This window comes from Castor canadensis, chromosome 7, assembly GCF_047511655.1.
Source record: "Castor canadensis chromosome 7, mCasCan1.hap1v2, whole genome shotgun sequence".
Lineage (NCBI taxonomy): Eukaryota > Metazoa > Chordata > Mammalia > Rodentia > Castoridae > Castor > Castor canadensis.
In genome coordinates this window covers 149,660,265-149,674,067 of record NC_133392.1, presented here as the reverse complement: position 1 = coordinate 149,674,067, position 13,803 = coordinate 149,660,265, and the positions used below count along the sequence as shown (strand labels likewise).

Sequence of the window (13,803 nt, the reverse complement as noted above, 5' to 3'; positions counted from 1 at the left end):
GTCAAGGTCCTCCTTTGAGGGCCTCTTGCTCAGGGAAAGAGTCAGGTTCCTCCTCTCCTCCTCCCGCCCCCCACCAGGCTGCACAGAGTGGAGTGCAGTACTAAATTGAACTAAATTGAAAAGCCGGTCTGGGAGGCCAGTCTCATTCAGGAGGTTCCAGATGTGAGACCTCCAGGGGGAGGGCTTCCTGGAGGTGGGGAGAAAAAGGGTGGTAGCAAGGATGGTCAGGCAGGGTACTGGCAACCCTGGGGCTCTCCCTGCCATCTCAGGGAAGGAGGCATCCCTGGGGCCAGGGCTCAGTTTCCCCTGTGGCTTCAAGTATAAGATTCCATGCATCCTTAGCAAGGGTGCAGAGGGAAGAGGATGGGAGGTCCAAGGGGCCTTGGGAGTGATCCCAGAAGATATGACCATGTAAGGGGAGAAGGTTTCCCTTCCCAGCCTTCTGGCCCCTGCCTTATTCTGCACATACCGGGAGTTCCACTCTGAGAGCTGCCTCATGGGGCTTGCTTTCCAACGACAGGAAGATTGGCGTTCTGGAGGCAAGGAGAGAGTCAGGGACTCCCACTCACGAGTCTCATTGAGAAATGAAGCAAATGTTAGGGAAGATGGGGTCCCAACCCTGGAAGGCCATGGAGAGTGGGCCTGACAGAGCAGATCAACAGCCTGGTAGCTAGGAACAGAAATGGCTCAAGTTAGGTCATTCAGGGCCTAGTCCTCACCACTCACTGGCCTCGCGTCTTGCAGGAGTACTCCATCTTCCTGAGCCTCAGTTTTTCCATCCATAAAATGCCCTTAGACAGCATTTGTAGCACCTGGTAAGTGATCGATGCTCACAAATTCTAACAGGATAAGTCTAGGTGTATTAGAGTTTCCAGTGAGCTGTGACTTTCAGTCCAGCTAACATTAATCGACCACCTGCTATATGCCTAGCACCAAGCAGCAAGACCCAGGTGCAGTTGTCTAAAGGTTGTCTGGATATCAGTTGGGTGTCAGCCAAGACCTGGACCAGCTTGTCCCATCCTGAGTCACCTGAAAAGGTGGTCCTTTCCCTCCCAGGGACAAGACCGGTGGAGGAGGCACATGGCTGCCTCCTGCCCCCAGAGGTTCTTTCCTACCATCTGAGGCCAGGCTGAAGCCTCTAGAGTGCTCAGGACCTTTCGTGGGTCTCTCCACAGATGGGGGCAGCACTGTGCACCGGCCACAGCCCCTTCCACCGTCCACCATGCACCAGGGTGGACTGGCTGCGGCTGCTGCAGCTGCCGACACCAGCTCTGCGTATGGAGCCCGTCACAGCTTCTCCAGCTACTCCGACAGCTTCATGAATCCGGGGGCTCCCTCCAACCACATGAACCCAGTCAGCAATGGCCTGTCTCCTCAGGTAGGTGGCCTCCTGGCTCTGCCCAGGGTCCTCTGGCCAGACACTTGCTGACCTAATCAGTGGGTTCTGGGTGTGACCCTAGGTTGGCTCTGTCATGGGGAAAACAGGTGCCACGTAGGATTTACTCGTCTCCATGAAGCCACTGCTGTTGAGGACCTTGAGAGGCTTAAGTGGGAACAGGGTGCTCCTGCCTTCACTTGTCAACGTGTCTGTGTTAGTGGCCCTGGGTTGAACTTCCTCAAGCTGCAGACCCAGAGATGGAGAATGGGTTTCCATTTTTTTGCTCACTCTTGGCCTGGAAGCCACCAGAGCTTAATAAGCTGATCCTATCCATCTCACAGTGCTTAGTTCGTGAACGTCAGGTGGGAGAAGCCTTGCACCATTTCCTGTGAGAGCCTGGCTGCTCTCGGGTTTCATTCTAGAACCAGGAGTCCTTCCTGTTCTGTCCTGTTCTCCATCTCCTGCCTTTCCTAGGAGAATCCCATGAGTCGGGGGCAGGACCCTGTCCTACTGCAGATGAGGTTCTAGACTAGGAACTCCACTCTGATTGGGTCTTGAGAACTCGGTCACTTGCATGTGATTGGTTGCTGGTTAAGTCATTCAGTGCCTGATGGTATTATTAGAAGTCATGGAAGGTTCTGGATGAACAGGTTTGGAAGATAATACTGGGCTTTTGATGATTATTGGTGGCTTTGGTGATGCTAGAAGTCCCAGTGAACTTGAAGAACTGATAAGTTCGTTTTTGTAGCAACAACAGCTCCCAAAACCCCCGGGGCGGGGGGTGGGGGTGGGGAGAGGAAGGGTCAAAGCTGAGGCTGGTTTTATCCCCTCTCCCACATGCTGAGCAACCCTTTCCTCATGTCTGAAAGGATCTGCTTGCCACTGGACGCAAATGGACCTGAGCAGCTGTGGTACAGTGGAAAAGGTCAGGTGGTTAAAGCCCCACTCTGTTTCTCAGGGTGATCTGGGGGCCAGTGTACATCTGTGAGCCTCGGGTTGTCCCCATTAACAGGGACAACCCCCTAGCACGGTGTGCTTGCTGCATTCAATATGCTAGCAGACCAAAAGTACTCAGCACGGAGCCTGGCACAAAATAGGGGCTGAGTAAATAGTTCTCTTGCCCTCCTATTGCCTGGAGGAATAGATAACACGGGAAACCTGTTATCTGTAGGGGAGGAAATGTCAAAAGGGCTCAGGAAACTCCATCCTATAGGCTACTCCATCCAGCTACCTGTTTGTGTCAGTAAAGATTTCTTGGCACACACCCTTGTCCATTGCTTTCCAGCTGCTAACAACACCAGAGTTTCAAAGACACCATAGGGCCTGCAAAGCCTACCACACTATCTGACCTGTACAGGAAAAAATGCGAAGCCCTGGTCTAAAACAGTCCCCCAAATGCTGATTTCCTCCTTGTCTGATCCTTTCTTGTTCTGATGGTTAATTGCAGCTTAGCTCTATGGTTTACCTACGTGGAAGACCTAAAGCAGGGTCCTTCCCCTCTCTGTGCCTCGATTTTCTCAGCCATGAAATGGGAATAGTGTTTGTCCCCACCCTCTGGGAAAGTTGAGGGTTGAATGAGATGACCTACTCACATAGCGTAGGGCTGGCACGGAGTCACCCCTGGGAAAATGAATGCAGCAGCCATAGACCGAGCTGCTGGTGGTGATGCCCTCTTGGGGTCCACACAGAGGGGTGATTCCTCTGATTGGCTGAACTTGTCAGCCCATCAGGCGCTGGTCCTGATGGGGCCTCTCCACTTTCTTATTTGTATTTGTATTGTATTGCAACACAGCCTGTGGACCACAGTGTTTCCCCAGTGGAGCTAACTGGGGCTGGCCAATTTGGGGTTCAAGGTCATGACCTCTGTCACATGAGTGCAAAGGCTAACTGGCCAGGCCAACCTTTCAGAGCTGGAGCAGAAGACAGACACAATGGGGTCCTAGAGCCTGCTGGTTGAGGATGCTGCAGACACCCCAGGTGTCCATACCCCATTATGGGATCCAGACCTGGGTCTGTGGTGCAAATCAAGTTTGGAGGGGCCTCCTGAAAGCTGAGAGGGGACGCTGAGGTTATGTGGAGCAGCTTCTGACTTCAAGATGGATGGCTGGGCAGGGCCGAGGGTCAAGGGCTGCCGAGTCCCTAATCACTGCTTTCCCAGAGCAGGACATTTGTCACACAGCAGAGGAGAGACTAGCAGATGAGCTGTCCCTGGCCTCTGGAGTAGGGTTCAGGGGTGGGGTTACAGGTGAGGAGGGAGGGAAGAGGGAGAAACCAGCAACTGGTGCGAATAGCCAGATCAGGGGGAACCTCTCCCCTTGCCATCAGAAGCCTTGGGAGCTGACTGTTGTGTTTTCTGCCTGGAAGTTCCTGACTTGAGCTCTCATCCCTCTGCCCAGTGAGAGACTCAACCTTAAAGCAGGAGAGCCTGGGAGGCTTCCCGTCTGCTGGGTCCATCCGTCCTTAAGGCTGAGAGGCTACAAGGGCGTGATGGATTGGGTGGACCTCCGGGGCCTGACGGCAGGTTCCCACCAAAGGTGTGAAGACAGATGAAGGGTCTGACAGGGGCAGAGGGGAGTAGGAGGTGAACAGCTGCAGGGGGGAGGGGCGGTACTCAGAGCAACTGCAGAGTGAGTGTGTGGACACGGGTTCTCCCAGCTCATCCTGACTAGGCATGTGAGGGGTGAACAGAGGTCTGATCTCGGACAAAAGGCCCAGCATTTCAAAGTCCCTGCTCTGGGAGCATTCCCTCCTGTCTGAACAGGCAGAGGTGACTTCTCCACCCATCTCTGGGGTTTCAGGAGGGATTGGGCTAGGTTTTCCCCCAGGTAGGGATCTGTGTGGGAAGATGTTGGCTCCCCACCAGGAGGGTCTTCTTAGCAGCTCACCTGGGCAAAGGAGGGCAGGGTGGGCTTGCCTCCTGTGCTGGAGGGTCCCATAGTGTCACTGTTGTTATTCAGGATTGCACATCTCGCCTTGTCACCCAGATAGCTTTGTCCTTTGAAACCATTCTTGGAGCCTCTGGTCAGGCTGGGCACAGGCTAGCTCATCACACTGGTGGCCTGCTGCTCCCTGGAGAGAAGACATGCCACTCCCATGTGTCACCCTGGGTCCCTAATCTCTACCTAGCCTGGGAAGTGTGTGCTGTGGAGCCCCAGAGATCTGGAGCTATTGCTCCTCTCAGTTCTGCACCTGTGCCTGACTCTGAAGGGAGTAACTGAGAGGGCAAAGGTTGATGAGTGCCAACTCTGCGCCAGGCACTGTTCCTGGCACTTGGGACAAATGGGTGAACACAGGGAGGAAGATCTTGCCCTGTGGAGTGGCTAATATAGCAGGATGACACTGACCGAGTAAAGATCAGGTCATGCAGAGACCAGGTGACCAGGACAGCTACTGTCTAGAGTGATGCTCAAACCCTGTTCAGACTTCAGATATATTTTAACCAAAGGCGAGGGGGAGTCAGAATTTGCACTCACAGCTCTAGAGCCTGGGATCTTAACCACTCATTCTGTGAGGAGATCTCTCAGAGATCCCCCAGCCTGCTCAGCTAGGTGGAGGGAAGGGCTCACAAAACCTAGCGATGTATAGGAAAACTGAGGGTGAGGACCTTGGGTTAGGGGGCAGGGGCAGATCTGAGTCAGGTGGACAGACACCTTCCCCAAGCATTAGGTGGCATTGATGCTTGGCTCCCTCATAGTCCCTGCCTCAAACCCCATCTTTATAGGATTAGGTACTAAGTACTTGGCCCAGGATGTCTCTGGGTTTGTGCCCCAGATCCTTCTGAAAAGGTGTAGAGAAAAGGAGCCCTGCCCATGGGACTTCATTCTGACAACTCATCTGGAGCCTCTCTTCCCCTCCCTGTGCTCCAGGCTGAGGGTCAGTTACTTGGAAAAAAAAATGACTCTTAAAAATCAACTTAGAAGACTGGACATGGTGGTGCATTCCTGTAATCCCAGCTGCCCCAGAGATCGGGAGGATGACAGTTTGAGGACAGCCTGGGCAAAAAGTTAGTGACATCCCATCTCCACAAACAAGACAGCCATGGTGGTTCACACCTGTAATCCCAGCTATGAGAAGGCATTGATAGGAGGATCATGTCCCAGGCAGGTTCTGGTCAAAAATGTAAAACCTTATCCAAAAAATAGGGCTACCATTCTCCTGCCTCACAAGCTTGAAGCCCTGAGTTCAGACTTCGGTACCACTAAAAAATAAACAACTCAGAGTAGTTTGAGAAAAAGATGCCTTTGCAACATGAATCCTTTGAGTCCTTCAATGCTGACCAATGGATGGCTTCACAGTGGCCCTGTCTAGGAATGGCAAGCAGGACACACAGAGACAGGAAAGAGAACACCAGGCCTGCCGGAGGGATCCCAGTCAGATGGCAGAGACTGGGCCCTTGTCCTCAGGTGTCCAGTTCAATGTGGAACACAGCCCTCTCTTGCAGAGGCCCAAGGCTGATGGGGGCAGCAGATGTCAGAAAGTCCCTTGGAGCTGTAGCTTTTCTTCATCTAGAGCCCAAGCAAAGCCTCGGAGATACGATTCTGCCATTTCGAGAGTCCTGAGGACTGGAGGCCACAGGCAGGGGCTCCTCGGAGGCTGTGGCTAAAGCCTCCTCCTCCCCAACACTTTTTAGATGTGTCAGAGTTGGAAGTGGAAGCTGAGGCCTGGACAGGGCCTCAAAGATATGGACAGATATGGACAGTTCACCATAATTTGTCCAAAGACACCCTGCTGGGCTCCAAACTCTCAGTCAGGGTCCCTGCCACTGCATCCCAAGAGGGCGCACTTCTGAGACTACCATCACTGCTGGTGCTCCTCATCACGCCCCACACCCATCATCATCTTCTTTGTCCCTCTCTGGAGCTTAAAATGAAGGAGCTATAAAGGGATATACATAGCCACAGTTTCCAGCCATACTGAACTAATGAAAACTTCTGTAAGTGCGCCTCTAATGGCGCTACCGTGATCTCAGTGAGCCAAGCCTTTCTTTCCCTCCTTTCTCTCCTGTGCACTTAATAGTTATGGTGACAGGGCAGGGCTGGGGTGTAGCTCAGAGGTAGAACATTTGCTTAGCATGCACGAAACCCCAGGTTCAATTCCCAACAATTCAAACACAGGTAAATAAATAAAAATAAGTAATTACATTGATCACCAATGGTGGAGTATGGCTGAGCCAGACATAGGGAGGGTATAGTCTGGGTAACTATCTTTTGGCCTCATCTTACCGATGAGGAAAGTACCTTGTCCAGGGTTTCCTCTCCATCCATCTATCCACACATGCATCCATCCATCTGTCCACCCATGCATCCATCCATCTGTCCATGCATCCATCCAACCATCCATCCATTCATCTGTCCACCCATCCATCCATCCATCTGTCCACCCATCCATCCATCTCTCCACCCATCCATCCATCTACCCACCCATCCATCCATCCATCTATCCACCCATCCAGTCTGTCTATCCATCCATCCAATGAATATTTATTAACTATGCACCAGGCTCTGTGGTAAGATCTAGGAGCGACAGAGCTCGGATTTGAGCAGTCTGGCTCCACTGGGCTGAATCTTCTCTGGGAGGTTGTTCTGATGGTCCATATAAAGAAACTCAGGCCCAAGGTCACAGGGGCAATTAATGTCAGAGCCACATTCACAGTCTGCACCCCAATGCCAAGCCTCCCTGAGTCTACTAGGAACAAATCTCCTTGCTGTACTGTGTTTGAATGGGGTTTCCTAAACTCTTCTCAGTAACAGACACCCACTGCTGTGCTCCAGCACCACCTGAGGTCCCCAGGGAACCCAACCCAGCAAGGACAGACATGCCACCAACAGAATACTGGGTGCCACAGCCCACATAAGCACTTGGCCCGTTCAGCAAATGACACTTAGGGAGACACCATCAGAGAGGTTAAGTAACTTGCCGAAGGCCACGGAGCTGCTGAGCAGTTGGAGGCAGGATTTGATCTGAGCTTCCTTGGCCTTTAGCAGAACAAGAGCAAGACAACCACTTGCCCTAGGGAACTGAGCTCTGCCCAGCCAGGGTGGGCACTAGAGACTTGCTTTGCCTCTTTCTCCTCTCACTTCCTCTTTGTTCCTCGCCACTTTATTGGTGACATTGTGTTTATAATAAGCATTTAAAATGAGTCTTGCTGGACCAGGGATGAGGAAGGAGGAGGGAGCGAGAGATTTGTAGTCAGGAAGATGGGGAGGGGGATTGTGGGGTGTTAAATAGCCCAGAATTTTTTAAAAACTGATGCAAATCACTGGTAGGGAAGAAAATTACGTGCAATTACGTCCTGATATTGGAAGGTTTTGCCTAGCCAAGGCAACAAGATCTCATTAACAAGCAGAAAATAAGATTGAAATGGTGTGTAAAAGAGCTGAAAAATGAATTTGAATGCTGCGTTTGTCCACAATTACCCCCTCCTTCACACATATTTTATTGCAATTTTTTTATTATTCTTAATCTCTCCACTCCTCAAAGCAGATCGGGGACATCCTGGCATTACCGGGGCATCAGGAGGAAGTGCCGAGGATTTCCTGCCCCCCTGAAAGGAGACCCTTCTCCAGAACATTTCCCAAGGTTGGGTTTTGGAGGGATCAGAATTCATTTCTCCAGCTTAGCAGGTTGTTGGAACATGGGGGGCTTTAACACCAGCATCTGATCCTCTGTGCCCCACCCAGCCCTTCCCTCACCTCTCTTCCTTCTCTTTGTATCCTCAGGGTCTCTTTGGTGCTTTTCTTTCCTCAGGGGGCCTCTCTCTCAGGCCCCATGGAGGGAAGGAAGCCTGGGGCAAAAGAAAAATGTGAGGCCTTTGTCAACAAGAAGCCCCAAGTTGGATTTCTGGTTCTATGGCTTATGAAATTGCTGTGTGACCCTGGGGCAGCTCACTTAACCTCCCTGGGCTTCATTTTCCTCACCTGAAAGCAGGGATGATAATTCCTACATCTCAAGGGGCGCTGTGGGGACTAAAGGAGAAATTTGAGTAATGTGTGTGGCACACAATAGATGCTTAATAAATGGGCATGCTCCTTGCCCCTCCCCCAACTGTGTCCTAGCCTCCGATTCTGCCCAGCCTCTACCCCTTCCTCATCTCCCTTCTGTTCTCTCCTTTACCCTCTTCACTTGGCTGGGAGATGATGGGGTTGCTTCCCGTCCCATACAGTGTGGGAAGTTCCACTAACCCAGCCTGAGGAAAAGCAGTGACCTCCTGCTCCTGAGGAAGGAGGAGCCGGAGGAGGAGGGACTGCCTGATTCAGAGGACATGACCTTTGCATATTTTTTCCAGGATCAGGGAGAAGCTACTACCTGAGTCATCCTGTCATCCCCATTTCTCATCATGACCAGTGTTTCTAGTGGGGGGGTCAAGGGTCAGTTTGTGGACAGGGCCAGAAGTCTGCAGCTGGGTTTTCTAGGACCTGAAGTCAAGTGACATTTTTTTAGTGTCCACCTTCTCCAACAGGTTTTCAATGTACCCAGTAATAAGCCAGTTCCCGGCGATACCGCAGACCTCTCTGCCAGCCCCTGTCACTGCCTGATGGGGTAGCAACTTGGGAGGAACGTGCTACTGCCCACCCTGCTTCTCAGATGTCCTCATGCTCCCAGATCCTTCCCTTTGACTCCTGGCCAGGACAGCGGGCAGAGATGAACTGGTGACTGGGGAGGGTCAGATGACAGCCTTGATGGCAAGCTTTAGTCCTGGGGCCTGGGGAACCCCTAAGCCTCTAGCCCTGAGTGCTAGACCCTGCCAAGTTCCCGTTCTCACGGCCACTGTGCCTTTGTGGGGCTTGCCCACCTCACTGGAAAAGCTGAGCTATTTCCCACTGGCGGGCTTAGCTCAAGGAACACAGCCACCTGCTGGTGTCCATCAGAGGCCTGGCTCCAGCCCCCAGGGAGAGGCCAGGGCACAGAGCCTTTTGTGAAAACAGAGCTGTGTTTATGTCTCTGCCTTTCTCTCCCCTTTTCCTGGGTGGAGGGGTGAAGGGGCTGCAGAGAGAAGTCCCTGGCCTAACGCAGAATGGGGACTCTCCAGGCTGCTGGGGGAGGGAAGAAACTTGCTTTGGATGAGCTCAGCCAGGAATTGAGGGCCTGGCTTCCAGGAAAAGAGGAGAGCCCACTGGCCTGTTCTCCTTTCTTAGAGGGTGCTGCGTAGCTGGGGCTGAAAGGAGCTCAGCATGGAGGGTGACCCTCAGGGGCCCTCTGTCCCCACCTCTGAATGCCATCCCCTGAGAAAGTGTGGCAGGAGCTATGCTCTGTCCCTGTGCCCCATATCGGGAAGGAGAGATCGCCTGCTTCAGAGATCCACATGTCTTCACCCTGTGTGGACCCAGTGTGCCTCAGCACGTGACTCTCAGTGTCTGGCATGTTGTAGGTCACCAACTGTTGGTCAGCCCCAGGGATACTGCAGGCCTGACAAAGCACAGCCAAGGTCAGTTCCCAAGAGGAGTTTAAAGTAGCTGATCATTTTGTCTGCACTTGAATTTCATCTAAGTTCATTGGTCTAGTGCTCACAGCATACAGGGAGGCTCCGGGAAAAAAGGTGCCTGGCTGTCTACTCTGACAAGGTGCATTTTGGGACAGACAATACTTACCCCCACAAAGAGCCATTGGAGAATCAATTGTGGATAACTGATGGTGATTTCTGTTCAGACAGGAAGAGGAGAGGAGGTATGGAGGTGGGGCGGGGGGCATGGTTAGAGAATGCTCTCTGGAGGAGGGGTCCCAAGGAGAGGTAGAAGATTTGCTCAGAGGAAAATAAAGAAAGGGATAGGAAGCAGGTGCGGCCTGGGTGGCAGCCAGTAACATAATAAATACCACATCAGTCATCAATGCGGATGCCTCGTGGACACAGTGGAGTGCTCTGCAGGCCAGGGTTTGAATTCTAGTTCCTCTGTTATTTGCTGTGTGAGCACAGGCAAATGATGCGAGCTCTCTGAGCCTCACCCTGCATCTTTGATTTGTGACCCAGCGCTGTGCCTCGTGTAGAGTGAGGCCTTCGTAAGTGATCACTTTGCCCCTCTCCTTCCCCCACCCTGAACACCTGTTGAGGTCTTGCTAGGTTTCTCTGTCGTGCCCTTTTTCTCCTCTTTCTTTTTTCTGGGATGGGAAGTCCAGTGCAGTGCAGACTAAGCCTGGCCGCTGGTTGGAGAATCACACATTTGACTTCTTCCCTGGGCTTTGTCTCTGATGCATTATATGATCTTAGTCAATGCCTCTCCACTCTGGGCCTCAGTTTCCCCATTTGTGCAATGAAACAGGCAGGCCAGCTGCTAGCAAAGAGCCTTCCTGCTTGGAGTACGTGATTCTGTGGGTTGTCAGACCCGCCAATCACAGTCTCCCCAGCTGTAGGCCTTCCCAGTCCTATGTCCGTCTGTCTGTGCTTCCTCCCCACCCTGCCCTCCATGGTTGGGTTGCCGGGCTTCCCAGCAGTCTGGGGGCTTAACAGCTTGGTGGCAAGCACTGGATTTGGCCTTCTTCCTGATTAGCACGGGTGCTCAGGATGAGACAGTCCCAGCAGATAGAGAGAAAGAAAATGAGGGAGATTAGCAATTAATACTGTAGCAGACTCGGAGCCTCTCAGGCCCGTCCCTGGGGTCCCAGACATGAGGGATGCCAATATGGCCAGGTGACTGGATCTAGGAAGCCAGCAGGACCCCACGTAGGAGAGGCAAGGGTGACTTTGAAGGTCTCCAGAGGGCCAAGCTCTCCCTACCTCCAAGTCTCTTCTCCTACTGCTCCCTTGGCCTGGGATACCTCCTCTGCCACCCCAATGTCACCTCCAGCCCAGCTAAACTTGTTCTCTAAGACTTGGCCTCCTTCCCTGAAGCTTCCCCTCCCTTAGTGGGCTAGCTGTCCTTCCCCGCAGGCATTTGTCAGGTTTTAGCAGTATATGGAAAGTACCTGTATTACCAGACAGATGCTATTAAATACTACCAACAATGGCTAAACATTTTTGAGCACTCACCACAGGCCAGATTAAGCCTACTATTTAATCTTTATAACATCCCCTAGGGAGAGACCCCAGAATTATTCCTGCCTTAAAAATGGGGATTCAGAGGCACAGGTTCAATAATTTGTTTAGAAAAAGTTGCTGACAAGGGCAAGGCCTGTACTAGAAGCCAGCCTGCACGGCCCCAGAGCCAGCAGTCTTACCGGTACACAGGCACACTGACTGGTGAAACCTTTGAATGCCTAAATGTGACTGAGCTCAGCTAATCCCAGCGCCCTCCAGAGGCAGGAAGACAGAGGTCAGGACACAGGTGTCCCCATCTCCAGCACTGTCACTTCCTACCTGTGTCATTCAGTCGGGTTCTTCCCAGTCTCTCTTCCTGGAACCCTCTATAGTGTGGGACTAATAACCATTTACATCCCATAGACTAAGTATGGAAAGTAACATGTTCACATATGTATGCCTGTGAGCATGTAGACCTGGACAGTGTGAGCTAGCTATCTGCAGATGGGGGCCTCTGAAGCTCTGGTAGGGACCAGATGGGCCCAAGGTCACACTGAGTCAAGGCAGGGCCAGGCCCCAGACCTCCTGGTGTGGAATCACCTTCCCCAGCACCCTTGCAGCTGTCTGTCTCATTCCCATCCTCTTTTCCCACCTCCCTCTCCTGCTCTGTGGCCTCAGCCCTTTCTCTCTCCCATCCTCTCCCCAGCTGGGAACATTTCTCCAACACCTTCGCCAGTGGGAACAGGTGTTTGGCCACCCCAGGGAGTTCTGCTGACAGGGAGGTAATGGGAAGACAAGGCTGCTTGCTTGCCTGGGGCTTCTGAGAATACCAGGTGTGTGCCCATGTCCCCAGGCATGGTGGGAGACCCTTGGACAGGCAGGCCTGAGTGCCCCTCATTCCTGTGTATACTCCCCAACTCTGACCCTTCTTTAAGGGCAGTAAGAGCCAGCACTTTCTGGGAGAGTAGATAGCTCCACCCCAGTCCAGCCCAGCCATTCTTGCCTCCCTGTGCTGCCTGCCAGCCCAGAACTTTCTACTGGGCTCAGCTGATGGACAACGCACCTCTGATTTCTTTTTTGCTTGCTCCCCTGGCTGCCTATTCCCCTTCTCCTCCATCTTCTCCTGCACTCCTACTTCTGTCCACCCTATTTTCCTCAGCCCATCGGCCCCACCCCCTGGACACCAGCTTGTGGTCCCCACCTAACCTTCCCTGCATCTGCAGGCAGGATCCAGGATCCCCTTCCCCGCCCTCCATCCCTTCCCCCCTTCTTTCAGACCCTCTTCTTCTGTCCCTTCCCTCTGTCTTCCAATATCCACCAGCCTCCCATCCTCTTCCCCTAATCTCTCATTTCGGTTCTCTCCAGAACGCTTCTTTCTCCATCTTCAGCCTCTCCCCACCCCCTGCCATGTCTCCCAATCCTAGAATCCCTCCCGCCCCACCCCATGCTCATCAGCTCACTGATGGTGGGCTCTAGAGCCAGGCTGGGGCCCGGTGGAGCGGGGGCAGCGGCAGCGGGCAGGGGGACAAGGGACAGGAGGCGGAGTGGGCAGACTGCGAGGCCGCCCCTCCCTCTCCTCCGCGGCAGCCGCGCCTTTGATCCATGGCCCGAGGCCGCCTGACAGTGGAAAATGCGGGGAGACAAAACCACTCAGTCAAAGTGATTCCCAACAACTGTCTCCCCGAGATAAGGACGTGCTCGGCTCTGCGGCCTGCTTAATTCCGGGCCGCCCGGCCTGGGATCCGGGAGCAGCAGCTAGCTGGCTGCCGCTGGGCCGCTCCTCTCCACTTACTGGACCTCCATCTGTGGCCCTGGAGACCCAGGATGGGGAGGATGGCCTAGGGACAGGGTGGGGTGGGTGGCTCAAGGACCCAGAAGGGGAGATGGCTGCAACTGAGCAGGCGAGGGCTGGCAATGAGGGGCCAAGCTGCCCACTCTTGGCAGGGGTCAGGGAGAAGCTTCCTGGCATGGAGGGGGCTTCCTCCCCTCTCCATCCATTTGTTTGGACCCCTTCCTCCCAAGCACTTACCCATCTTCCCCTAGGCCATTCTCACCCTTGCCTCTCTTCACTTTTCCTATCCACTCTCTGACCTCAGCTTTTTCTGACCGCCCCCCCACCAACCATCCCACATCCCCCAGAATAGCAGTATGGCCTCTGAACTCTTAACTTTCTAGATGCTTCTTTCTCCCTCTAAAGCAAGGTCTAGGCTGCTATCTGTTGGCCTGTGTCCCCAGCACAAAACCCAGCACATAATAAGGGCCTGATACACAGTGTGGGGTGTGTGTTAGACTCTGCAATCTATTCCTGCCCAGCCCCGGGCACTGAGGACACCAGGGGGTCTTCATCTGGCCCCTGCCTTCAAGAACCCTCAGTTGGGCAAGAGCCAGCAAGCAGACATGAGCCAGAAGCCTCCAGAGAGAAGGGGATGTCCTGGCTCAGCTGGGGAGGGTCTGTACCTGCCCCCCTCACCAAGGG

At 53.3% G+C, this 13,803-nt stretch overlaps 1 protein-coding gene across 2 annotated transcripts in view; it reads left to right on the top strand.

The window, feature by feature from the left end:
* Positions 1-13,803, top strand: part of Pax7 (paired box 7) — a 93,583-nt gene that overhangs the window by 57,060 nt on the left and 22,720 nt on the right. For both annotated transcript variants that reach the window (XM_020163467.2, XM_074077980.1), the window contains exon 7: positions 1,176-1,378. In XM_020163467.2, the coding sequence (XP_020019056.1) occupies positions 1,176-1,378 (203 nt within the window). The remainder of the gene's footprint in view (positions 1-1,175; positions 1,379-13,803) is intronic.